Genomic DNA, 27,294 nt, shown 5'->3' with positions numbered 1-27,294 from the left:
GTCTCTGAAGTGGGTGACATTTTAATCATGTTTCTTCAGAAAACATTTGTACTCTTCCATGAATTACTGGGACAATCCCAAAGGCACTTTCAGGAGAAAAAAAAAGCAATTCATGGAGGGTGGTCTCAAGAAGCAAACATTAAAAACAAAAAACAAAGCCTTCAGTTTCTGCAATAAAATGCAGTCAGAGGAAGTGAGGGTTCAACTGGTCTCAGTCCTCATAGCTGATATCGCTGCTGTATGAGTTAACTACACACACTGCTTAACGTTGAAAACTTGCATGTTATAAGCACGCTTTCAGACAAAAGCAAAGATGACCAAGGCATGCTTTGAATCAGCTTTCCAGTCACATAATCCTGAGGGAAACATCTTTTATGAAACAAATCCCCATCAGTCCGGGATCTTCCGAACAGATTTTTACAGGAAAAATGTTTGTATCATAGCAGTGTTCCTCCTTGCGGCCCAGCTGTGCTGATTCATGAATTTAGGTATCCCTAAAGAAATCTGGAAACCTTATGGAGGAAGGAAAAATAAAGCACCATGAAAGGTATAATTTCTCATACTTTTACAACATTACAAGGGAGAAAAGTTAAGCTTTGTAACTATACGTTGTAGGCATGCTTTATGGTGAAAACTACGTACACACAAAGGAAAGATTAGCCCCAGCAGTACCCACTGGTGTACGCACAATGAGACACCTTCTCGAAGTGTGAAGATCTTGCCCCTTCTCCTTATTCAGGTGTGGAAAGCAGAAACCTCTTTTCCTCCCATAATTCCCTGATTTACCATGAGCTGAATTTACCAGATTCAGCTCATCTTACAGAAGAAAATACGGCTCTATTAAAGAAAAAATAAACTAGCCTCCCATTGAAAAACTCACAGGGAGAGCCCTGGTTGTTCAGATGTTTACACCTTTCAGACTGCAAAGGGGTGAAATAAACGACCAGGGGATAGTTCCAAATGGCCTTGGATCATCATTTAGAAAATACACAGTTCCAGATAATGAAAACAAACACATGAACCCAATTTTCCTGTCTCTGCAGTTTTCAGAGAAGTCCAAATTTTCTCATGAATGCAGAGAATTGGTAGCTCAGAAAGAAACCTAACCACATAATAATAGAAAGCCATGGGGGAGTGGCTGGCTCATGGCCGCAAAGGTTCCTTCTTCCCTCAGCTGCACACACAGAGAGGCTTAAATTACCTCCACATGATTTCCACCTATCTGGGCTATCCGGTTAAAAAAATCATATTTAAAATGTTTGATATACAGAGCAACGTTTGAAACTGGTTGCTTGATTGGATTTTCATTTTGGAGGGTGATGATAAACAAAAGCCCTTCCCCCAACAGGTAAGAGTATATAAGCCTCTGAGGATGGCCCAACCATTCTCTACTCCGAGGTGCAGACCGAGGGGTTCTTTGAGTCTTGCTCAAGCGGGAAGCTGTTCCTGGGCCTCTCAAAGTCATCACAGCCAAGTTCTCGGGGAGAATGACCCCTACACATGTTACAACAAGAACTCTGGCATTGGGAACTTAACTCAAACTGAGTCAGAAAACAAGTCGGGATGAGGGTGACAATAAATTCTCATTCCAACTCTCTCTTCCTATGGGCCAGGTCCCTGAAATGGTGTTTCAGGGAGACGGGATAACACAGCACAAGTCCTGAGGCTGGGGAGAGCTTGGAGTGTCGTAGCAGTGGGCAGGATGGCTATCGTCTGGTGAGTGAGGGAAAAGTGTGGATGAGATGTGGCTGAAGATGGAGACAGAGGACAGGGGCCATGGTGAGGAGGCTGGCCGGTAACCTAATTATCGGAGAGCAGTGGGGGACCCTTGAATGTGAGGTTCTTTACACATCACTCTGGCTGCTGGGAGGAGAATGGATTATCGGGGGACCATAGGGGAAGTGGAGGGCGCAGGTGAGCGCTGGTGACAGTTTGAGGCTGTAAGGATGGAGACAGGCAAACAGATTCAAGTTGGGTGTTTTAACCAAACAACAACGACAAAACAATAACAATGGAACCAGGACCATTTCCATAGACGGTAAGATCAGCAAGTTCGATGAATCAGAGGTTTGGTTTAACTTCCTCTGAGTAAAGAAAGATCCTTGTTGGCTCAAGCCAGTCTCCGTGCCTTGACTCTAAGGCCACTTTATGAATATGTATGAACTGAGTCCTGGTCTCTGCTGTGAAAGGTCATCTCTACCATCCTTACCAACGATTTGTATGGGGACCGAGCACACAGATCATATCTGCGTGGGGTACAGCCTCTGAGGTCTGGCTACTAACACAGGCTGCAGAACCAGCAACCAAACGAGACAAATGCTGGAAGAATGGGCTGAATCTGATGAACTGAATGTTAATGGGGACAGATGCAACGTATTGAAATTGAGTCTAAAACGCCAGTGGCAGAAGTGAGAGCTGTTATTTACTCATCTAGAGTTTCAATCGATACAAGAGTCAATAGGAATCCACACCTGGATATTTTGGAACCTCGGTTCACGCTGAGAGATGCTCAGAGCTCAGGGCCAAGGAAGCAATAGCAGTGCTGGCTCTGTTATCCACCAAGATTTAAGAATGACCAAGGCAGTAAAGGAACTTGGTGTGTATGGCCTCTTAGAGGAGGTACAGAGGTGAGGGTGGTTATATTAGAGAAAATTTTTAAAAATTAAAATTAAATTAAAAAATTAAAAATTTAAATTAAATATTTTAAAAATTAAATTATATTAAAAAAATTAAAATTAAAAATTAAATGCCTGCTCTAATTAACAAGTTTTCCAATGGTTCTGGCCAGTTCCAGATATTCAACTATTACTAGACTCTACAGATAATACACATTACTGTTAATACTTCTCCCACCGTCACTAATGTGACTTCTGTTAAACCAATATGGCAGCCTGTCTAGAAACCCAAAAGCAACAGCCCTGGTCCATTTCAGAGTGTCTGCCTTTGAGGAAACTACAGGGTCTCCCTGACCAGATGTCCTATTTGAACTCAGTAGCCCAAGCAAACATGGCTTTCTAGAGAAGGCACTGACTTTTACATGTGACTCCTAATTATCCATACTAGTGGAGGGGAACAATAGCACAGATAATCCCTGGAGAGGATAATTCAAAAATAATTTACATTTGCCTTCGGGATGTATTATGTGATTTTCTCCAGTAGCAGATTTATGGCCTTCACCTTCTTTATAGTCTGCTCAGGCTTCTGTTAAAATTCGTTTGCATTTTTGAATGAACAGCTGATGGAGAGGGAGGGAGCAGTCACAGGAGGGCTGAGTGGCAGGGGCTGTGCAGGCTGGACTTACAAAGCTGCAAAGGAGGGAACCAGCGAGGAAGCCCTCTGACTGCAGGCACCCTTCCAGAAGCAACTTGGGTTCTCACTAAAATCTAATGTAAAGCCTTGTAAAAATGACAAACAATAGCTCAGGCTTATATTATAGCCAGTGCATACCCCGAGTGCAGATTTATTCCTGCTGCTCGTTGAAGAAAAACACACACATCTGCAGAAAAATCTCAGTCTGCAAGCCAATCTGTGCAATAGTTAACATTTAGTAGGGGCAAAAAATGCTGGGAAAAAGCAAAGGCAGTTGCTGCAGTGCATAAACTAGATGGGTTAGATGCAGTTACATTGATTTTTGAGTATAAATAAAGGCAGTGTTAAGTCTGGCAGGTAAGGGGCATAGAACATGAGTATTTCCCTTTCATATTTGCCATAGGTACTGCCCCAAACTGTCTTGTGTATAATTTTAATTCTCACATATTCCACTTATTTGAAAATTGTTTTTTGTACTGTTTTCACAATATCGATGTGCTTTAAGTCAGAGACATTTTCTCTTCCATAAAAACAATCCCGACTATTTCTAGAGAGGAATATTGAGAACGGAGTTGAAGTGCATGCAATGCCTCCCCTTTACAATTTAAAGGTTCATTTACACTTGCATATGCATAAGTAACAAAACAACATTGTTATTCAGGTTTTCTCCATCTCTCTACACGTCAAAATGACTGGAAATTACTGTGCCAATCCTAGTTCTAGGGAGCCTGTAAGCTTAGTTAAAGAATTAAAATATGGCTGGCAAGGCCTGACCAAGTCAGGACTGACTTCCAAATGAAACGGCAAACATATCTGAGTGCCGTTTAAACTGTCAAGTTATAAATCTCACAAGGTGGATAACGTGTGATCAACAAGGTACTCAAATCAAGACGCCTGGAAAACAAAATGCAAATGTTCTACTTGTTTATGATTGTGAAAGCTACGGCGTCATCACATCTTATCTGAGGTCTGGAATCAAAGGCAAGCGTAAGCGTGAAACAAACATGCCCGGGGACCACAGAGGCCGGTCTCTGGGATTCCATCTCTTAAATCTGTCACTCTAAGCTGGCTCAGGGGAGGAGAGCAGGAAGAAGATTCTGTCAAGCTGCTGCTGATGGTGGAGGTGGGGGCATTTTTCAAGTCCTTTTCTCGGGGATTGAGATTCAGCCCCACTACTGAGTGTCAACGTCAAAGTCAGCCACAGTGCCTGACGGGGTGTGATGGGGAAAAACAAGGAAAAAAGAGGTTGCAAAAGCACCTGCTGCAGAAAACCTTGGGAGCATGTTAACAGACAGAGGAAGTTAGGGTCATATAGGTGGAATCAGGATGGAAAGAATGAATGTAAAGTTAAAATGAAAAGTCCTAAAGCAGTTCAGTTAAAAGCAGGTTAGGGGAACACACACCTCTCCACAGGTAGGAGGAAAATTTTAAGGAGAAGAAATCGCTTAGGATAACGTTTACTGTCTGAATTGAGAAAAATGATTAGGAATAAAAAGAGGCACAATATTTATGAAGTGTTGAGTGTTAAGCAGTGTAACGCTCAAATTAAAGTCAGGAAGGACAAAGAGTGTCAAATGGAACCTTGAAAACATGTCCCCAGACCATCAAATGTAAGTACATCATTAAGTCGATAACTTCCTATCGGATTGTAGTCTTTTGAGTTCAGGGCCCCCAGCCAGATGTGGCTACCCTTACTCCTTTTTAAGAGTTCTGCTGCAGTCTGTGGAGCCCACGTGATACTGATGTAAAAGGGTCGGGCAGCCATTCGGGGTGCAGGTTCCCTGGTGCTGCACCAGGGGGGGACCTCTTAGTCGGGAGGGACATCTGTGGTCCAGACTCCATTAGGGCAACTACTCTCTCCAGTCCTGCAGCAGAAGGGAAGGCCTGTGATGAGCAGACCCAGGGGCAGGTGGCCAGAAAGCAGAGACCCCTCGAGGGAAGTGGGACAGGTGCCCCCTAGTATGGACTGGGGATAAACACCACCCCTCAGCCACACTGCTGGACCAAGACCCAGGGCAGGTGAGTGGGCAGTGGCAGGGAATGCTGTGCAAATCCTGATGAAGACCCTAATTATAGGGTCTTATTATGAAGACCCTAATTTTGAAGACCCTAATTTTGCATTGGCAAAACCTCCATATTGTCTGTCTCTTCCCGTAGAAGGGAGAGCTGCCCAAGGGTGTGGAGGTTCCGGTCCAGTTCTGTGTACCATGGAGGGGCCCAACGGTGGGGCAGACTCCTGGGTCTAGGCCCAGAAGGTTCTCACCGGAGATGTGATTTTGCATCCTCTGAGCTCAACTCTACCCAGCATAGGTTAATGAGTCTGAGGCTGACGTTTAATACAACAATGGAGCTTTCAGTATCTGATTATGTTCTGTTCACATCATAGCAACCACCTCCAATAAACTGGGTAATAACTCCATCCCTCAGACACAAATAGCAAAATTTCTCCAGATGGCCTAGCAGTGGGTGTCCCTAGCTGGAGTCCCCAGCTCCCCAGAGACACCACGTGGGTTTCCCTCCTACCCTTCTTGTCCAGGTCTGGGAGGGCGGTGGGAGCCTGTCATGCATTGCGAGGCCCGTTGTGTTTGATCCACAGGATCCCCAGATGCTCTGCAGGTTCTCCACTGGGAAGAGTTTGTATCTGTTGGTTTCATTTTTCATTGGCTCCAAAATATAGGTTTTATTTTCAAATGTAATAAGTCCCCTGTTGAAAAAGAAAGAAGAAAAATTATGTAACTTTTAAGGGCAGTTTCTTGTTCATGGCTAAAACCCAGTTCTTACTCAGAGAATAAAAAGAGAAATATCAATTTATTTATATTCTCAGGTCTGAATTGGAAAGGACATTCCTGTGCCATATGTTTGCATTGATTTATTTTTGTAAATCTTTTGAAAACCAAGTCTGCGAAGTTTTTTGTTTCAAATATTTTATGGTAAAGAATCGACTGTGTTTAGTCTTTACGTTTTTCGTTTGCTTGTTTTTTACTTCTCAAGGATATATTGCTGGGAAGAAGAGTTGAGAGAAAAGTTGTTTCATCTGCTTAGAAAATAACTAGATCTGGATTAGCAGACATGATTCAGAAGGGAAATCTTTTTTTTTTTTAAAGGAAAATTCCTACACCTGAATTATTCATCCTGATCAACTAAATTTCCTAAATAGTTGAAAGGATTCTGAAATAAGGTTAAGTATAAACCTATGCTTTTTTCGAACTTATGGTTATCAAAGGCTAAGGGAGTGGGAGGGATAAATTAGGAGTTTGGGATTAACAGATACATACTACTATATACAGTACAGATAAATGACAAGGTCCTACTGTATAGAACAGGGAACTATATTCATTATCTTGTAATAACCTATAATGGAAAAGAACCTGAAAAATAACATATATATAATATATATAATTTATATATATATTTACATAAAACCAAATCACTTTGCTGTACACCAGAAACTAACACAACATTGTAAATCAACTATACTTCCAAAAAAAAAAAGAATGAAAAAAAAGTATGCTTTTTTTGGTATTTTACTTAGTTAATTTGTGGGAGCACTGGGCATATACCCTGAGAAAACCATAATTCAAAAAGAGTCATGTACCACAATGTTCATTGCAGCATTACTAAAAATAGCCAGGACATGGAATTAACCTAAGTGTCCATCGACAGATGAATGGATAAAGAAGATGTGGCACATATATACAATGGAATATTACTCAGCCATAAAAAGAAACGAAATTGAGTTATTTGTAGTGAGGTGGATGGACCTAGAGTCTGTCATACAGAGTGAAGTAAGTCAGAAAGAGAAAAACAAATACTGTATGCTAACACATATATATGGAATCTAAAAACAAAATGGTTCTGAAGAACCTAGGGGCAGGACAGGAATAAAGACGCAGATGTAGAGAATGGACTTGAGGACACGGGGAGGGGGAAGGGGAAGCTGGGACGAAGCGAGAGAGAGTGGCATGGACACATACACACTACCAAACGTAGAATAGATAGCTAGTGGGAAGCAGCCGCATAGCACAGGGAGATCAGCTCGGTGCTTTGTGACCACCTGGAGGGGTGGGATAGGGAGGGTGGGAGGGAGGGAGACGCAAGAGGGAAGACATATAGGAACACATGTATATGTATAACTGATTCACTTTGTTATACAGCAGCAACTAACGCAACCATGCAAAGCAATTATATTCCAATAAAGATGTAAAAAAAAAAAAAAGGACACATGTGTTAAATATTTTAACTTGCAGAGACAGGGGTGGCCTTATGCCATGGATCCCAAGGCATGTCTGACCTTCTGGAGCAGGACGTGTCCTCCTTCCTGGAAATGAGCCATGCCAGTTTCTTTAAGTGATGGGGGAACATCGGTCTACACATTGGTTTTCCTTTCTCTTTTCCAATGTGGAGTAAGACGTACTGTAACTTAAGAAGGCTCTTCCTGATGTTGACATCAGTTTTGTCTTCAGAGAAAATGAGAACTTGGGTAACAGGAGACTAGCAGCTCTGAGAGTTCCCACACATCTAGCAACTTCTGTTATTGATCAAGTTGACCGCACTCATGAATGCATACAATTTTCATGCGAAACTCATCTGATTGTAAATAGATGCTTCTAACACAGTGACTCGACCTTTTTTGAGACATGAACCTCCTCCTTATACTCTCCCCAGAAGAATTCACATCTACATAGATCCACAGTATTTTGCCGAAAATTTCAGGAGATTTAGGACTATGGATGAGGTCCATGGGCTCCAGGTTTTAGGGCATCAGTTCCAAGGATTTAAGAAATAGCTTAGTCCTTAAGAAACAGCTGAAAAAGTCGGGTGCTCCAGCAGTTTCTTTCAGACGATCTGAGCTTGTTTCCAAAGGATGGAGCTTGAAAGGTGTTCCTATAACATCCACTATTGCTCATTTGTTCAGCCATTCACTCATCCAGTGCTTATTGATGGCCCATTTATAGGTGACTATTTAATCATTCTTAAATTTTAATGGAACAACAGTATGTCAATACTCAAATAGTATGGAAGGAAAAGGTTTGATTTGGCAAATATTTATTTTGAACGCAACCGGTGAGCCCATACAAGCTAATCAGTTCATTATTATTCAGCTGGTTTACTCCACTAGCCCTGTTTTGTGAAGTGTTACAGGCAGTGAAAGAAACAGCAAGATCATGTCCAGGATGACCACAGCCTAATTGAGAAGATCGCACTGAGACACACGGGGCAGCTGGAAAACACTGGAGAGTTAAGCTGTGTGTTACCAATAATCACGACACTTAACTGTTCAGAGATGGGGGAGCCAGTGTGGTTTGGCGTAACTGAGAAGTTTTGGCAATTTTCAAATCCCACAGATTGATTAAAAGTCATTACATACAGCTGTTCTCTTATACACCCTGGCCCCCTACTGCCAACCCCCCAAACTACAGTCTTCATGTATCTCCAAGTAGATCTATTCATATAGACAGGACTTCGGTCATCAGCTCTGGGGTGGCTTGTATTTTTTTCTTTGAGAAGTTCTTTATGAACTACAACTTAGATTTCTCAGTTTAGAATGGGTAGTAGGACATTTCAGTTTATTAAAGCTGATTTTGAAAAACCCTAAATTAAGAAAAAGATCTTCAAAAAAAAAAGGCCAGGGTAAAGTGGAAAATGAATACACTTGAGGGGAAAAGAGAGATTGGCTAGAAAGCTGACTTTCCTGCCCTAAAAAGAAAATGACACCGACATTTAATTTTGCATTGCAACATTTTCTATGTTGCATTGGATTTCAATAAGCTGAACACTTACAGTAAAATCTGTCACCAAGTTCTAATCATGAGAAGCACATGACTGAAAAAGATTTTCTACTTAATGGAAAATTTCTAGAAATTGTTACTCAGTCATAAAAATGTTCTGGTATCTCCTTTTATCTTTTAAGTCATCCAAAGGCCAGATGTTGAGAAACTGGGGTGAAGCCTTTCCCTTTGCTCCAAACAATTGGCAGCCTATAATACATCTTAATTAAATAATTGCTTTGGACTGTCTTGTGTATAATTAATCATTTAGCTCTAGAGATTGCTGGAAACCACAGTGGACACAAAATTCAAGGATTCGGGGTTTCTGAGATGTGAAAATTTGATGTTCTCACAGCCCTTTCTGGCCCCAAACTAGATAAGCGAATGTAATTTAAGTTGAATGTCATAGGTATTTAGCTGTCAACTTGGAGTTGGAAGTATCTCAGAGTGTGGAATTTAAATCCAGCAGACTTTGAAAGTGGGGTTCTCTTCTCACTGGTAGAGCAGGGGGAGAGAGGTTAGAAGACAGTTGCCAATGTTTGGGAAAGATGAAGACTGTGGGTATCTTCTCTATGGGGAGATTAAGAGGATCAGGAGAACACGGGACTGGCCCTTATGAGGGGAGGGTGAGGCCAACTTCCGGGGCAGTGAGTGGTGGTGAATGGGAGAAGCAGAAGAGAGGGACAGTTGGAGATGATGAAGGCCACCCCTCATGGCACTCTGCTTAGGATCCAGGCTCAGTGGATGCCCCATAGAGCGCAGCTCGGGTCATTTTCCCTGCTGTCGAGGGCACACAGGTAGCTGGAGGTACAGGTGGGACCCAGTCTCCACCCAGGTCTCCAAGGCTTGAGATGTTCAGCCCCTGCGCTCTCCTGCCTGCCTCTCTCCTGTGCTGTCTTGAGAGGGTTGTGGGGCCCGAAACAGGGATGACTGTGACAGAGGCAGGAGTCAAAAGGGAAGGGCCGAAGAAATGGAGCTGCTGCTTTGAAAACAGGCGGCTTTTACTTTACATTTCAAAACCCTATTGTTTTTCCTTCAGTGGAAACAAAGAGGAATCTATTACAATTTTTTTTTTTTTTTTTTTTTTTTTTGCGGTACGCAGGCCCCTCGCCGCTGTGGCCTCTCCCGTTGTGGAGCACAGGCTCCAGACGCGCAGGCTCAGCGGCCATGGCTCACGGGCCCAGCCGCTCCGCGGCATGTGGGATCTTCCCAGACCGGGGCACGAACCTGTGTCCCCTGCATCGGCAGGTGGACTCTCAACCACTGCGCCACCAGGGAAGCCCCTATTACAATTTTAACGGCTTAAATATTAAATAGATTTACTATTTTGTTAGCTTTCAAAGTGATAACTCAGGGGACCTACACGTCCTCAAGATAAGTTTTTGTCCTTCTCGAAATTCAGTTTTTAATCTCCAAAGCAATGGTGAGTCAGGCAATCACACAGCTGAATGGCGTTGTTCTTCATATGATTTTTCTTTCTACTCCCAGGCAAGCAAGGTAGTGGCACATAGATTCTGATGACCTGTAATCAGATGATGACTCAAAAATGGGAATTGGGCTTCCCTGGTGGCACAGTGGTTGAGAGTCCGCCTGCCAATGCAGGGGACACGGGTTCGTGCCCTGGTCCGGGAAGATCCCACATGCCGCGGAGCGGCTGGGCCCGTAAGCCATGGCCGCTGAGCCTGCGCGTCCGGAGCCTGTGCTCCACAGCGGGAGAGGCCACAACAGTGAGAGGCCCGTGTACCGCAAAAAAAAAAAAAAAGGAATTAAACTTGCTGATTCTGTGTTCAATTGCAACTGAATTTTCTTGGAAATAGACTTTGGGGCTCAATACTGTGCTGCCAACCATGTCAGAGATGCAGTTGGCATGAAATTTAATTTCAGTCCTTTTTGGGAGGAGCTCACAGGTAAAAGCGGTATCCCACCTCATCTGTGTGTTTTTTTTTTTTTTTTTTTTTTTTTGCGGTACGCAGGCCTCTCACTGCTGTGGCCTCTCCCGCTGTGGAGCACAGGCTCCGGACGCGCAGGCTCAGCGGCCATGGCTCACGGGCCCAGCCGCTCCGTGGCATGTGGGATCTTCCCGGACCGGGGCACGAACCCGTGTCCCCTGCATCGGCAGGCGGACTCTCAACCACTGCGCCCCCAGGGAAGCCCTCATCTGTGTTTGATACACCGTGATGGTAGCAGTATTAGTGAACACAGTAGCACCATCAGGTTTATTTTCAATAAGTAATTTCCATGTGAACTACTTATGTATAATCAAAACAAATATTCATTATCCCCTGCTACGTGCAAAGCACCAGGCTAGCTCCCATGGAACCCATAAAGGCATCTCACCCATGGTTCCCATTTCAAATGTAATTCATAATCAGGTTTGGGAGACACGACCAAAGAGGTAAACTGTTATAAAAAATGTTAAGAGTAGCTATTACTACCATATGCCAACACATATATATGGAATCTAAAAAAAAAAAGGTCCTGAAGAGACTAGGGGCAGGACAGGAATAAAGACGCAGAGGTAGAGAATGGACTTGAGGACACGGGGAGGGGGAAGGGTAAGCTGGGATGATGTGAGAGAGAGGCATGGACATATATACACTGTCAAATGTAAAATAGATAGCGAGTGGGAAGCAGCCGCATAGCACAGGGAGATCAGCTCGGTGCTCTGTGACCACCTAGAGGGGTGGGATAGGGAGGGTGGGAGGCAGATGCAAGAGGGAGGGGACATGGGGACATGTGTATACGAGTAGCTGATTCACTTTGTTGTACAGCAGCAACTAACACAACAATGTAAAGCAATTATACTCCAATAAAGATGTTAAAAAAAAAAGAATAGCTATTACTGGCATATCAATAATAATAATAGCAGCTATGACTGATGGCTACCCTGAGCCAGGCTCCTTTTTAGAAATAACAGCTCTATTGAGAAATAATTCACCAACCATTAAGCTCACTCTTTTAAAGCATGCAATTCAATGGTTTTTTAGTATATTCACTGAGTTGTACAAACATCACCACCGTCTAATTCCAGAATGTTTTCATCACCCCTAAAGCAAACCCTGTACCCTTAGCAGTCACTCCTCACCCTTCCCTGCCGCCATGAACCAGGCTCTTGAAGTCTCTGTTTTCTCTAATATTTACAGCAGTCCTCTAAAGCAGGTAGGATGAGCCCCTTTCATTAACAGGAAGCCAGTGACGAGAGCCCATGGTCTCTGTGCTTCCCCAAAAGATATATCCAAGTCCTCATCCCCGGTACCTGTGAATATAAACCTTCAAAAAGGGGGAGGGCATTTCCCCGCCAGTCCAGTGGCTAAGACTCCCATGCTTCCAATGCAGGGGGCGAAGGTTCGATCCCCTGGATGGGGAACTAAGATCCCACGTGCCGCGTGGAGCAGCAAAAAACAAACAAACAACACAACAGGGGGCAGTGGTTTGCAGATGTGATTAAGTGGAGGATATCGAGCTAAGATTATCCTGGATTTAGGGTGGGCCCTAAATTCAATGACGTGTGTCCTCATAAGAGACAGAAAAAGGAGAAGACACAGACACACAGGGGCGAAGGCCCTGTGGACAGAGGCAGAGACTGGAGTGATGCGACCACAAGGCCAGGAACGCTGAGGACTGCCAGGAACCAGGAGAGAGGCATGGACGGACTCTCCCTCAGAGCCTCCAAAAGGAACCAACCCTGCCAACACCTTGATTTCAGGCTTCTGGCCTCCAGAACTGCGAGAGAAGACATTTCTGTTGCCTTAAAGCCCCCCAGTTTGCGGTCATTTGTTACGGCAGCCCTAGGAAACTAACACAGGCACACAGCTGGTCAGTGGCAGTGCCAGGATTCCCCAGATGGACCTGGCTCCCAAGCCTGCTCCCTTGCCTCTGGCCACTCTGGATGGTCAGCTCCTCTCCTGAGTCACCAAGGACTTGTGCCAGGGTGGGCGCAGCTGAATTCCAAGTGCAAAATGCCAGAGAAACTCAGAGCTGCCCAGAGGCTGGTCAGTCAGCCCAGCGCTGACCTAGGAATGGTTGATAAACAGCCCATGTGAAACGGGGGCCTTGAAGGGAGTTCTGGAAGATGGGGAGGGCCTGGAGGTGTGGGGAGCTCGGGGGCCAGGTGAATGGCCTCGAAGGAGCAAGAGTGCAGGGGAGAGAAAGGTCAGCGTGTGCTCAGAAGGAAACACTGTGGCTGAAACGGAGATGCGTGCGGAAGGACAGCGGGGCCACAGAAGGAGGGCGGGCACTGGACCTGGGCGGTGGTCGATGCCAGGCAAGGCGCTCACCTTGGCTTTAGACCTCGGGCTGCCCCTGTGGCCTCGTCACCCACCGTGCCGCACACGCTTTGCGCAGAAGACAATATTGCCTCTTCCAGGCACTTCCAACTCCCAGCTGCCGGGACGTGGCTCTTGCTGGTCCCTCTTCCTCTGCCTTTCCCCACCTCCATCCCGGGACCGCTATCAAATCCACCGGCTCCTTGCCTTGTAACCGTTGGTGGCCACCCCTCTGGCCTGCGGGATGCAGCTGCTTTGGGGCCACGTCTTCACCCAAAGGCTCCCACCGTTCCCGGGCAGCCCTCGGGCAGAGGCTTCCAGGGTGAAGCATAACCTCTGAGGTCCAGGGTAGCCTGCAGGATTCCCTGGGCCCTTCTGCCGAGTTTCTCGTGTGGTCTTGTGTACACCTACTTCACGGCACTTGCTTCCTCGTATTAAAATGATGTCTGGCTGCAGTGATCAGTGTGTGAGGAGGTGATGGATAAATACCCGTGGAAACACTGTTGCACAAGCACGTGAGTGAACAGGGGCTCTGACATGTAGGCCGTGGGGAGCCGTATGGTTTCGAGTGCAGAGGGTGGCGGGACTTATGATCGAGCAGTGTTTTTGAAACACGACCTTCTGGAATGTGCGAGATGGATGTGAAGGGAAGGGTGGAGGAAGCATGGGTGCAACGCAGTTTAAAAATGCTGGAGGGGGCTTCCCTGGTGGCGCAGTGGTTGGGAGTCCGCCTGCCGATGCAGGGGTTGCGGGTTCGTGCCCCGGTCAGGGAAGATCCCACATGCCGCGGAGTGGCTGGGCCAGTGGGCCGTGGCCGCTGGGCCTGCGCATCCGGAGCCTGTGCTCCGCAATGGGGAGAGGCCACGACAGTGAGAGGCCCGCGTACCGCAAAAAAAAAAAAAAAAAAAAAAAGTGCAGGAGGGAGGGAGGGAGGGCTGCTCTGGGGTGGCGACAGGGGAATGGGGAAGGGGAGATGGATGAGGGAGGTGCTGTAAGGGGTGGGCGTGGGAGGGGCTGGCGCCTGCCAGAGGTTATCAGAGATCCCCCTGGGGGCCAAGCTAGGAGCCTGGGATGCGCTGGACCTTGAATGGAAAAGAGTTCAGGCGGGGGGCCAGTCTGGGGACCAAGGAGTTGGGATTTGGACATTCTGAATTTTGAATGAAAGTAGAGCCTGGGAGAACTGAGACTTGACCTTGGGGGTCCTTCAGGGTGGGGACCAGAGCAGCCTTGGAGACGGTGCAGAAGGGCTCCAAACCCAGCTGTGGCTCCCACAGATGTTTACACAGGATGACGGAATGAATATCTCCACGGAGGAAGAGGAAGGGAGAAGGAGAGCCCTCACCAGAGGTGGCGTGGCCTGGGGGCTGGAGGGGAGCCAGCAGAGCCCAGCCTGATAGAAGCTAGGGGAGCCGAAGGTCACAGAACAGAGGTCAAGGTCAAATTAACTTCACCTCCCACTCTAAGCTAATTTCTTTCTTAACGTGATCTACTACACTTTAAAGACTTTTTTAAAATTTGAACTGGCTGGGATTAAGTTTCACTGACCACTTGATGGCTTGGGGAGCGCACATTGATTCCACCAATGTTTATTGAGCACCTAGAGCGTGCCAGGTTCTAGACAGTGCTAGGGTGGGCCCAGGGCCCTGCTTTCCTAGCAGACAGGACAGCAAAGGCAAGGTCATCTCCACGTGCCTGACTTTTTGGCCCCTTAAACCACTTTGCCATTAGGTTGAGCTGTGACATCTGGAAAACCCACATCCACCCAGATCAGCGAACACTCAAGTTCAGCTGAGAGGTACCAGGGTCAGGCAACTCCTCGGCATCCTTGGACGTGGCCAGTCCTTCAGGAGGGCTGAGGCTCCTTTCCCAGCACTCGCCTCACTCCCTCTGACTTGTTTTCCTCCTAAGATCCTTCTTTCACTTTCTCAGCTGAGATTTCTGGTCAATTTCTTCAAATGGATCAATTCAACGTGTTTGTTAAATTATAAATAACAACACTGCATCAAAGCAGAACCTTTCCTTTCTTTCTTTTTTAAAACATGATGGTTGTGATTGCCCTGATCACTAAATTGCAAATGATTACCTTCATTATAATGGTTATTTCTGATTCCATGGACCATAACACTGGTCAATTCTACCCTTTGAAAAATAAGTTGATTGACTAGTTTTCAATAGTGTAGTGGAGCAAGAAGTATTCCTGCATTTTGTGTTATGTTTGATCTCATTATATAAAACTTAGTGCAGTAAACTTTATGTTACATAATTAAAATCAATACAAGACATTAAAGGAACACAGCAATGTGTAGACGTATTCAGGTACCAAATAACCTGGCATCTGAGTATTTTTATTTAATTGAATTTTTAAAAGCATCTTGTGCTGTCTCCCACATCTAAGGCCAGTGCTAAGAGCTGATCAGACATGTTCCCTCTCCTGAAGGTCCTTACAGCAGGGTAGTGAAAGCACAAGGTACGGTAATCGACTGTAAGTGAGCCAAAGCAGGACGGGTGCCTTAACCCAGGGGTGTAAACAGATCTCTAGGAGGCGCCTGCTATGCTACAGGCACTGTGCTGCGGAAGCAAGGGCTGTCTGTGATGGAACAGGCGGGGCAGGGTTGAGCTGCATGGCAAGGAGTGGCTGGGAGGCCAGGGTGGGCTTTGTGGAGGAGGCATCATGTGATCTGGGCCTTGGTGGGAGAGTGAACCTTCCAAAGCCACTGAGAGATGGGGAGAGGAGTGTGTCCCAGGCCGAGACACAGCAGGGATAAAGGCAGTCAGACACATGCAGGGCATGTTCCGTAAACATGTAGAAAACCGTGGGGCTGGAATGGGGGAGGGGTTCCTCAGGGTAGGGGACGATGGGGCTGAAAAAGAAGGTTGGATTCAAGTTGTGCGAAAGATCTAGTGGAGCAAATATGGAACAAGGAGTCAGCCAGACTTGGGTTTGAGATGGACTTTTGCCCATTACAGCTGAGGGACTCTGGGGAAGCCACTTTCCCAGGCTTTGCTTCCTCAACCATAATCTGAAGAATGTAACCCCTGCCTACAGCTTAGTGAGCATCGCACGAGCCAAGGCTTGGTGTCAATGCAGGAGATGCCTCTCTCCTGAGAGAGCAGCTGTGACTAGGAAGGGGATGACGGCATGCTTTGACGTGAGCACCTGCAGCTCCGCGCTGCAGCACCAGGACCAGGCTCCTGGTGACCGAGCCTCAGCTGCTCTGTAAAGCAGTGGCACTAACACCCGTCCCTGCCCTCCTGAAAGCAGAAATTGTGATGAGGGCAAAGAGTAAAGTAGGACATAGCCTGCTTGTCATCACCCTTGGAGGGGGTGTGTGTGTGTGTCTGCGTGTGTGCGCCTGTGTGCGAGAGCACGTGTAAAAGCGTGAGTGTGTAGGTGTGAGTACGTGTGCACCTCGTGCTCAGGTATCCTAAACTCCCCTTAAAAATGAAGTTGTCATTACAACGAATACCTAGTTTACAACTCTAGATGCCAGTTTCCTCATCTGTTACGTGAATGCTTCCCTTAAGTCTATCAAAGCACAGGTGGTGATTCCCCAAGAAATTAAGCCTCATTTTAACCAGCATGCCCGCAGGGGATGGGAAAACTCTTGGCTCATTCCAAAATTGGGAGCCCCCAAGAGTCCTCACGCCAGGTTTCCAAGCAGAAGCTCGGAGGTGGAGCAAGAGAAGAGGAAGAAATGGTGAGAGACAGGTTTTCCCCCCCTAAGGATCTCATGCTCTAACCAGGCAGCTGGAAGGGGACAGCAATGTGGTGTTTGTGAATCAGATCAGGACACAGGGACATGGCTATTTGGATGCCCTGGCAGGAGCAAGCCAGGACTGGACGTCTGTCCCATTACAAAACACAGCGGCTAAGCTCCTCTGGGACGGGGCAGAATTCTCTCCACATCACTGGAACATGGTACCCAGGCATGACAGTGTCAGGGGGCATCTGGTGCTCATGGGGATGCTCGTGGGCTTAGGGACGCAGGAGCAGGGCTGAGGCACGAAGCCGCGGGAGCAACAACAGAGACCAGGAGAACCATGAACGCTGCGCTGACACTGTGCTAACGAGGGCTGGGCATCTTGGGGAGACATGTGATATGGTACAAAACTAACTTATGGCCCGAACTTCCCGTTTGACTTGGAGTCCTTTCAAAGGAAGGATAAGCTCTATGGCGGCACTCGTTTTTATGGCCTATTTTCCACGTTGCACTTCATTCCCTCCATTCAAGAGCTGTTTCCTCTTTAATCTCCCTTTCTGCTGGGATCTCCACGCGTTTCTCTCTCCTTATCTTCTCCCCTTCAAGCTTCAAATGAAGAAGGATGACTTGTTTGCTTCCCTAGTCTCTTCTCTCTTCCAGGACAGAGCTTTCCTTGCCTGCCCGTCTTTGATCAGCCTTTTTGAAGCAAAGCAGGATGTTCCTTCTCTGCTTTTTCTCTGCAAAACTGTAATCTGCTGGGCTCTAATTAATGCATCCCCTAGGACACTCGAGTTTTCCTCCACATTCCTAGCTCTGAATGTATTTTGGGGTCACACCATATTTCACATAATTTTTAATCCTATATTCTTTCTCAAAATCTACCAGGCTGGTGCTACTCTAGTTGCATTTTTACTTCCCCTCTCGATTGATTCTTCTGCCAGGAAGCAGTTGATCGAACACAGCTTTGTCTCTGGTCTGATTCTCTCCTCGCAAGATCATAAAGTTGACTACATAACTCCGGAATTTCTCTGTTGATGCATGGTCTGCTGCTTTTGTAACAACAGCACAAAGATCTGGGAAATTAAAATTCTCAGGAGCTCCATCCCCAGGCAGCAGCCTGCTCCGTCAGTGTTCCCACCCCGTCTTGGTGGTTGACACCAGATGATGCAGCACTCACTCCCCTGACTCTTCCTGGAACCCCAGCCATAAGTATTTCACAGTATTCCTCTTTGCCAAGTTGTGCTCTGTGCCAGGTACCCGGGGTGGGGCGGGTGGACATTCTCCAGGTGCCGGAGACAGGAGATGGTCCTGAGACTCAGACGCTCTGCAGAATCTGGTCAGAGAGATGGACCCCTCTGTGAGGGAGAAACCGGGGACCCTGCTACTTACCTGTGTCTTTGGAGGGCAGGCCTGGGATGAAGGACAGGGAGTAGAGAGCAAGTGGCAAGGCCAAGCACAGGGGGCAGATCTGTCCTATTTAAATGTTACTCAGGAATACTCTACCCAGTCATTCATCTTCATAATTTAAAACTAATTAGTTAATGTCACTGGTTTGCAGATTGTTTTATTTAGTGTAAAAAGGAGCTATTAGGAATTCCCTTGAAGATACCCTCATCTCTTTATCCATCAAGGGTTTGATACTCTATGAAAACCACCTGAAAGTTATCAGACCAACCCGGACGTCTCCATGTATGCCCGGTCTAAGTTTCGCTAGCTTAGAGTTTTCACAAACATGTGGAAGCGGTTGTTGGAGTTGGCCTGTAGTTTCTGTGTGTCCCTGGCCCTCATCTGTCCTTTTTCTGGTTTTCCTTCATGTACCCACCCTTCTCCCCAACCCGCACCAGCCCCTGAGGCTGGGTGTGGTTCACACTCAGCCTGGCCCAGGGGTTGGGCACATAATCTGTTAATTTAGAGCATTCCACCCACCACTTCCCTGGTGGCGCAGTGGTTGGGAGTCTGCCTGCCAATGCAGGGGACACGGGCTCGAGCCCTGGTCCGGGAGGATCCCCCATGCCACAGAGCAACTGAGCCCGTGCACCACAACTACTGAGCCTGCACTCTAGAGCCCGCGAGCCACAGCTACTGAGCCCACATGGCATAACTACTGAAGCCCGCACGCCTAGAGCCTGATTGTTTCAGGGAGGGGCCCATGACCCAGTGAGGGACAATAAGTTGCATTTTGAGGACTTTTGCTGAGCTTAAGGGTCCTCATTCTTCTACTTGCCCTCTGAGGATGTAAGTCTGGAGCTGCCTGAAGACCCTCTGTCACCGCAAAAATAAACAGTGCCTGAGAATGAAATCAACACAGAAGAAGGTAGAGGCCAAAGATGGAGAGAGAATGGATTCTGATAACATCAGTTAGGCCCTGGAACCAGTCATACCTGAAGCCACCTCTGGACTTTTCGATAGCATGAATCTACCTCTATGCTTGGTCTTTAAGCCAGTTTGAATTAGCTTCTATGTTCTTTGCACACAGTGACCTCTATATTAATTTGAAGGTTGGAAATATCTAGCCTTCAAAACAGGTCCATCTTTTAGGTTCCAGAGTAAAGTGCCGACTTCCCATGTATGTGTTAGAGACTCTCTACTTTCAGGTGTATTGGCCACCACACAGGAGAGGGGTGACTGTAATTCTCAGGTGTGTGTGGTCCTGTGTGCTCCACCCGGCCCTCGTAGGAGCAGTGTGGCTCTGCATGGAATTAACCCAGAAACACGGCACGGTCACGCCTCCCTGACTGGCCCAGTCCCAGAATCAAAGAATGTAAGACTGTCTCAAGTGGCTGATGGTTTTTCCATTGGCTGCTCACTCAAGGTCAGGCACAGGGCTGGGCTTTCCCATGGGTCATTGTACTTATTTTCACAACCACCAGTCTCAGCTAGAGTCTTTATCTCCATTTTAAATACAAGGCAACTGGCGCTCAGGGAGGCCCAGTGACTGGTCACTGCTTGGGCTATTGTGCTCGGGGGCACGGACATCTATCTGATGATCCCAGAGGGCCTACCTCCAATTGGTCACTCACCTTGGCCCAGATGCCAGCGGGGCTGACCCCACCCTGTCCTTCATCTCTGTGTCCTCCAGGTGCCTGTGCCCTGGTTTTCCAGGAGAACTGGGCCCTTAGCCCCACACAGCCCTTCAGTCCTCTAACTGATCCCACCCGCCTCCCTCAGCCCTTCAAACCTTCCCACTGTGCCCTGGGGACTCATGGTCCCCCGCAAACTGCCCTCCCCCTGATGCGTTCCTGAGTGTTCCCGTCACCTCCTCACCCCAGCCCACGTTTGCTGCTGTGGTTTCCCTGCGTAGGACTGGAGTGGGAGAAGTGGGAGGGGAGTCAGTTCTGGACAGACTGTTAGATTCCAATGGTAAATACTTAAAAATGAATCTGGTATCTCAAGGACTGGGGGAGATGAGAGGAAACAGAACCCCCGTCCTCTGATGGTCAGAGTGGAAACGGGGCGGGCACGCTGGCAGGACACGGCGGCAGGACTGGGCAGGTCACACCCTTCCCTCCTTCGGGCGCCTCCATCCGAGCCGCGCCCGGGTCACGGAGCCCGAGGCCTGCGGGGCCGGTCGTTGGCAGCTGAGAGAGACTGGAAACCACCTAAATGCACGTGGCGGAGAAAACGAGGGGAGGAAACGCGGGTGTTTGTGGAACGGAAGGCTGTGCGTGGTGAGGGAAGAGGCCGCCCTCACGCGCCAGGAAGGACGATGCCTAAACGATGCCGAGGGCGGACACCGGCTGCAGGGCGTGCGGCGAGGCCCTCCTTCACGTGCATGTAAGGCGCACAGGTGGTCCACGCCATGAAGAACGGCAGCGGGCGGGGGGACACGTGTTGGGGGTCGGGGGGGGTTGGGGGCGCACGTGGGGCAGGGATGCCCCAGGAAAGGACGGGCAGGGGGACGTGCGGCCGGAGGCCCAGCTGCACCCTCCCTCGGACCGGTCTAGCCGCCAGCTGGGCCCAGGGCTGCACGTGCTGACCAGGCTGCGGCCAGACTAGGGTGCTGTTATTCTGGAGAATTCCGTCCACTAGCGGCTGTACTGTCTGTCCATAAGAGCCGCCAACACGATTACTCATTAATTCAAGAGTACCTGTGATTGCTCACAGCGCCGCAGGACTCACGGGAGGCAAGGTTGCCAAGAGCGCCGCTTCCGCTCCCCCTGCGTGGGGCGTCTGTCTCCATCCACAGCCGCTAAACCCTGACCAGGACCCCAATCTCCACTTCGCTCCCGTCATGTGTAGTGTGTTACGTGTGCTGAGTTGTCCAAGGTGCATTGTGTGCCTGGGGTATGTTGTGTGTGGCATGTTGTGTGTGTGTTGTGTTGATATGTGTGGTATGTCGTGTGTGATAAATTGTGTGTGTGTTACAGGGTGTCTGTGGTGCTTGTACTGTGTGTGTTTTGGTGTGTGGTATATAGTGTGTGGTACATGTGTGCTAAGGTGTGTATGTGTGGTGTGTGTAGTATATTGTGTGGTGTGTATGTGGTGTGTGTGGTATATTGTGTGTGTGTCTATGGTGTGCATGTGTGTGGTATATTGTGTGTGTGGTGTGTATGTTGTGTGTGTGGTATATTGTGTGTGTGGTGTGTGTGGTATATTGTGTGTGTGTCTGTGGTGTGCATGTTGTGTGTGTGGTATATTGTGTGTGTGGTGTGTATGTTGTGTGTGTGGTATATTGTGTATGTCTGTGGTGTGTATGTTGTGTGTGTGGTATATTGTGTGTGTCTGTGGTGTGTGTGGTATATTGTATGTCTGTGGTGTGTATGTCTGTGGTGTGTGTGGTATATTATTATTATTATTATTATCGTTTTTTTCTTTTTTTTTTTTTTTTGCGGTACGCAGGCCTCTCACTGCTGTGGCCTCTCCCTTTGCGGAGCACAGGCTCTGGACGCGCAGCCTCAGCGGCCACGGCTCACGGGCCCAGCCACTCCACGGCATGTGGGATCTTCCCGGACCAGGGCACGAACCCGTGTCCCCTGCATCAGCAGGCGGACTCTCAACCACTGCGCCACCAGGGAAGCCCTGTGGTATATTATGTATGTGTCTGTGGTGTGAATGTGGTGTGTGTGGTATATTGTGTGTCTGTATGTTGTGTGTTGTGTGTGTGGTATATTGTGTGTGGTGTGTGTGGTATATTGTATGTGTGGTGTGTATGTTGTGTGTGTGTGGTATATTGTGTGTGTGTGGTGTGTATGTTGTGTGTGTGTGGTATACTGTGTGTGTGTGGTGTGTATGTTGTGTGTGTGTGGTGTGTGTGGTATATTGTGTGTGTGTGTGGTGTGTATGTCTGTGGTGTGTGTGGTATATTATGTATGTGTCTGTGGTGTGAATGTGTGTGTGGTATATTGTGTGTCTGTGGTGTGTATGTTGTGTGTGCGGGGTGTGCACCGAGGTTCCTTCTCCGCCATGGCATGCAGTACTCGCAGACCCACGGCGCACAGTCCTGCGTTCCCTGGGCCGCCGCTGTCCCAGGCCCTCCGTCCTTCCCTCCGCAGACCCACACTCTGGTGGCAGCGGCCAAAGCAAAGCAGGACTTTGAGGACACAAGCTGCTAGTTCACAAACTAGATAGATAAACCCAGTCAAGAGGCTGAGGCAGCTGGGAATCTGTCAAGACTGGTTTTCCTGGGGAGCCCACAGAGCCCGCCGGGGTCAGTTGCTGCGACTGGAAGGCAGGGCTGGCTCGTCCTCGGCAGCAGAAGGGATTGTTTCCTGCGTCGGGCAGGGGTCCCTGCCACCCAGGCCCGTACTCAGCTCACCTGGATCTGTGCTCAGTCAGCCCCTCACTTTGTGTCCTAGTGAGAAGAGGCCCTTTTCATTTTTATTAAGCAAGCAGCTGAAATGCTAATACCTAATGTCCTATTTTTTTTAACACTGGGAGTTGTTTGACATCGAGCCACAAAAACAAAAGATATTCCCCAAATCCTTGGCTGCTGAAACCCAGCCAACCTACCAGACCTGAGGATGGCCTCGAAAGAGGAGCGGCGAAGGAAGGCGAGCTGAGATGGGAGTTGGGGGGGGGGGTGCGGTGCCCTCCGCATTGCCAGGCAAGGGCTCCTCGGTTCTGCCAGGCAGGGGCGAGGTCCGTCACTCTAGTGCTTTAGAGCGATTGGAGAAGGGGGTGGTCTGCGGTAGCTGTGCTTAAGGCCAGAGCTGCCACTGTCAAGGTCACTTACCTGAGACCAGAACAAGTGCTGAGACTGACCGTGGAACCAGAATAGCCCTGCACGTGTCCATGGTAGTAACAGTGACCCTGAAAGGAGGAGAAAGTCGGTTCAGTCATGCTGTCTTCTTGTCCACTCACAATAAACCAACAGCCTCCAATCATCTTGTTTTCAGCTACAGAATTTCCTTTTGCATAAAATATTGAACCAGCCAGCGGTCTTAATGTTTCATGCCAGCCCCACGTGACCCAGCCAGGATCTATGGCAGGAATATCTGATTTACTTAGAGATTATCAACAGGGTTTCTAATTGCATCCCGGTTCCATTCTCGTCTCTCTGACACCCTTCAGGAAAGCCCTGATGTGGAAGGTTTTACAAACTCCAGCAGCTGAACAAATCACATTGTGTGATTTTGCACATTACAAATTGTCTTTTGTAATGAGATGAGGAACTGTGTGGGGTATTTAAGCACACTGTGAAATGCGATAAAATGAGGCCCAATCTATGGCTTATGAAAACAGAAAAGGCTACGAGAGGAAGGGGGTGAGGAGACATAGCGGGTACCTTCATGAACTGCCCAATTGAGAGCAGAAAGACTCTCTTAGCAGGAGAGAAAAATAGGAAGGTCTTCTAAGACAAAAGTCCTTGGGTGACATGCCTGCAATATTCCATTTCTTTAATAATGTCACTTGCAAAAAGAAACCACAGCACGGACACGTCCTTAGTGAAGATAGATATCTGTCCGGAATCAAGGTTAATTTTATTGTTGAACAAATGTTATGTTGCAGCCCCAGTTAAGTGGCTGGCTGGCAAGAAACGCTAAGTGCACTTAGTGTTCCTCATTCAAGGCCTCTGAATGCCAGCGGCGTGCGGTCCCGAGGCAAAGGGCTGTGTCTTCTAAGGGACAGGAGAAGTGGATGCTGGGGTTTCAGCCTCAGCACACAGCTCCTTCAATCAGGACCACAGTTAATCACTTTTTCCAGGGCAGGGCAGGGTGTCCAGTTGTCCTGCCCGACAGGGACAACATTCCAAAGACCACCTTGACTTTGGTAAGAAAGAGGGCCGGATGAGATTGAGTGGCCAGGGAAATCCCATATCATGAAAAAGGGGCCAAGATGATCTCTTTGTCACTGAACAGAGGACAAAATTTTGGGATCATCTGAAAAGGCAATCACAGGAAGGGAGTGCTGCAGAACATTTGTTACTTTGACTTTTTCTTATTGATTCTGGAAGTTCTTTATATATTCAGGATATTAATTATGTGAGAAATGTCTTCTTAACTGACTTACGATATCTTTTATTGTATTTATTGCAAGTTTCCATTCTTATACAATCAAATTTATGCATATTGTGTATTGTTAACTTAAGATGGCTTTCTTCAAGGTTATACATATGTCCTCTCTTATTTCCTTCTATTTCTTAGAATTAGTTCTTAGAATTAGTTCTTTAATCTACATTGGAATTCATTCTTGTGGAGGTATGAGGTTGGAATCCAACCTTCCCCACAAACTAAGAGACAGCTGTTCTTCACCACCATTTTCCTTTTCTTACTGATTTGAAATGTCACCTTGTCAGACATCGAATGCCCACCTATGTATGTGGCTCCATCTCCATGTTCTCTGTGCTGGTCCACGGAGGCAAACCTCCACCTGTCCATTCCTGAGCCAACACCACACTGTTTTAATTCCTGTTATTCTATAGGAACATTTTGATATCAGAGCAAGTCCTCTTTTTTGATTGTGATTAAATTCACATACCATAACATCCACCTTTTAAAAGCATACTATTATGGGTGTTAGTACATTCATAATGTTGTGCACCCATCACATCTAATTCCAAAATATTTTCATCACCCCAAAAGGAAACCTCACACTCATTAGCAGACACTTCCCATTAGCCACCCCTGGCAACCACTAAACTACTTCCCGTCTCTATGGATTTGCCTATTCTATTCATTTCATTTCATTTCATTTCATTTCATGTTAAGTGGAATCATACAAAATGTGGCCTTTTGTGTCTGGCTTCCTTTACTTAGCATAATGTATTCAAGGTTCATTCATGTTGTAGCAAGTATTAGTACTTCATTCTTTTTTTTTTTTTTGCTGAATAAAATGACATTGTAGGGATATACCAAATTTTGTTTTCCCATTCATCGGTTGCTGGGGATTTGGGCTGTTTCCACATTTAGACTATTATGAATAATGCTGCCATGAACATTTATGTACAAGTTTTTGTGTGGACATATTTTTTTGGTTCTTGGGTATACACTATGGGTAGGTATATGGTTATATATCTGTAAGTGGGATTGCTGGATCTTATGGTGACTCTGTTTACATTCTGAAGTACTGCCATATTTTTCCCAAGCAGCTGAACCATTTTACACTCTCAGTGTATGGGATGAATGTATGAACTTGTCCACATCCTCACCCACATTTGTTATTGTCTATGATGTTGATTACACCCATCCTAGTATATGTGAAGTAGCGTCTCACTGTGGTTTTGATTTTCATTTTCCTAATAACGTATGACGTTGGACATCTTTTCACATGTTTATTGGCCATTTATGCATCTTTTCTGGAGAGACGTCTATTCAAATCCTTTGTCTATTTTTTAATTTTTTCTTTGTCTTTTTATTGTTAAGTTGGAAGAGTTCTTTATATACCCTAGATTCTAGACCCTTACCAAAGATATGATTCGCAAATATTTTCTCCCATTTTGCGGGTTGTCTTTTCACTTTCTTGATGTCTTTTGTAGCACAAAAGCTGATCATTTTGATGAGGTCCAAGCTCTCTATTTTCTTAATTTGGTTGCTTATGCTTTAGGTGCCATATCTGAGAGACCCTTACCTAACCTAAGGTGATAAAGACTTACACCTATGTTTTAAGAGTTTTATAGGTTTAGCTCTTACATTTAGATGTTTGATTCACTTTGAATTAATTTTTGTATATGCTTAAAGTAGGGCTCCAATTTCACTCTTCTGCTTGTGGATATCCAGGTGCCCTGAACCATTTGTTAGAAAACGATTCTGTTCCCAATTTGTCTTGGCAACCTTGTTGAGAGTGAGTTTTCTTTTGATACTATTTTTTCTTCAGAAGTTTCTACAGTATTATTGCCTATTTTCTCTTTCAGGTGAATTTTAGAATCAAATTTTAAGCTTTGCAATAATCCTTTGAGATTTCAGCTTGACTAATTTGAATGTAGAGGTCATTTTAGTCAGGATTTGTAGTTTTCAAATAAGAAGTTTTTCTATTCATATACACGGTATGTCTCTCCACATAATAAGGCCATTTTTATGTCCTTCTGCCTAGTTTTAGATGTTTTCTTTTTTTGAACGGCTTTGGAAAGTTTTCACTTGGCTTATGTCTAGGTATTGTATAGGCTTGTTGATATCATAAATAGGGCCTTTTTATCTATTACATCTTATACACAGTTATATTTAATGTAAAGGAAAGCTTTTTTATTTTTTCAAGTTGATCTTGTATCACAGACTCCTGCTGGGCCATCTTATCAGCTTAACAATTTGTAGCATAGCTTGGAGTTTTTATGTTGTTGACTATACCAGCTGGAAATAATGACATTTTCTGGGCCTCCTTTTTGACCCCCATACAACGTTGAGGAGTGGGGTGGCCCGGTGGCCAGGGACAGAGGTGGGAGAGGGGACTGCCCACAGAGGGAAAGCACATGCACAAACATGGGCAGTGGGGGAGGGGGACAGTTCAGGGAGGGGCTTTGTCTGCTTGGCTGGGAGATTCGGGCGTGGAGGCAGACTCACTGTCCCATTTCTCCTCTGGCGAGGGTGTCCTCTTCAGTGAGCACGTGGCCCAGGGAAGGGGGCACGAGGGATAGTCCTGGGGGACACTGCCCAGCCAGCCGCCAGGCATCCCGCCAGGCCATGGGGGACCCTTGCTGCCAGCCTGCCTCTTCGGTTTCCATGGGAAGTAACTTTTGAAAGGCTCCATGGTTCCCCCTCTCTAGGTAACTCTAGCTTTGCGTACTTAAGGGAGTCATGATAACAATCCTCTAAACATGGGGAGGTTGTGTAACTGGATTGTAATGCCCCAGGGCATCAGAGCGGCCTGGTCCCCTCTGCA

At 46.8% G+C, this 27,294-nt stretch overlaps 1 protein-coding gene across 1 annotated transcript in view; it reads right to left on the bottom strand.

Moving 5' to 3' along the window:
* Positions 1-27,294, bottom strand: part of ADAM12 (ADAM metallopeptidase domain 12) — a 408,187-nt gene that overhangs the window by 99,045 nt on the left and 281,848 nt on the right. Inside the window, exons 5-6 of the mRNA XM_081234121.1 lie at positions 23,216-23,292; positions 5,833-6,013 (exon numbers count right to left, since the gene is read on the bottom strand). Coding sequence (XP_081090247.1) covers positions 5,833-6,013; positions 23,216-23,292 — 258 coding nt within the window. The remainder of the gene's footprint in view (positions 1-5,832; positions 6,014-23,215; positions 23,293-27,294) is intronic.

This window comes from Mesoplodon bidens, assembly GCF_964165515.1.
Source record: "Mesoplodon bidens genome assembly, chromosome: 1".
NCBI lineage: Eukaryota > Metazoa > Chordata > Mammalia > Artiodactyla > Ziphiidae > Mesoplodon > Mesoplodon bidens.
The sequence above is the reverse complement of the archived record's forward strand: the minus strand, read 5'-3'. Positions and strand labels throughout refer to the sequence as shown.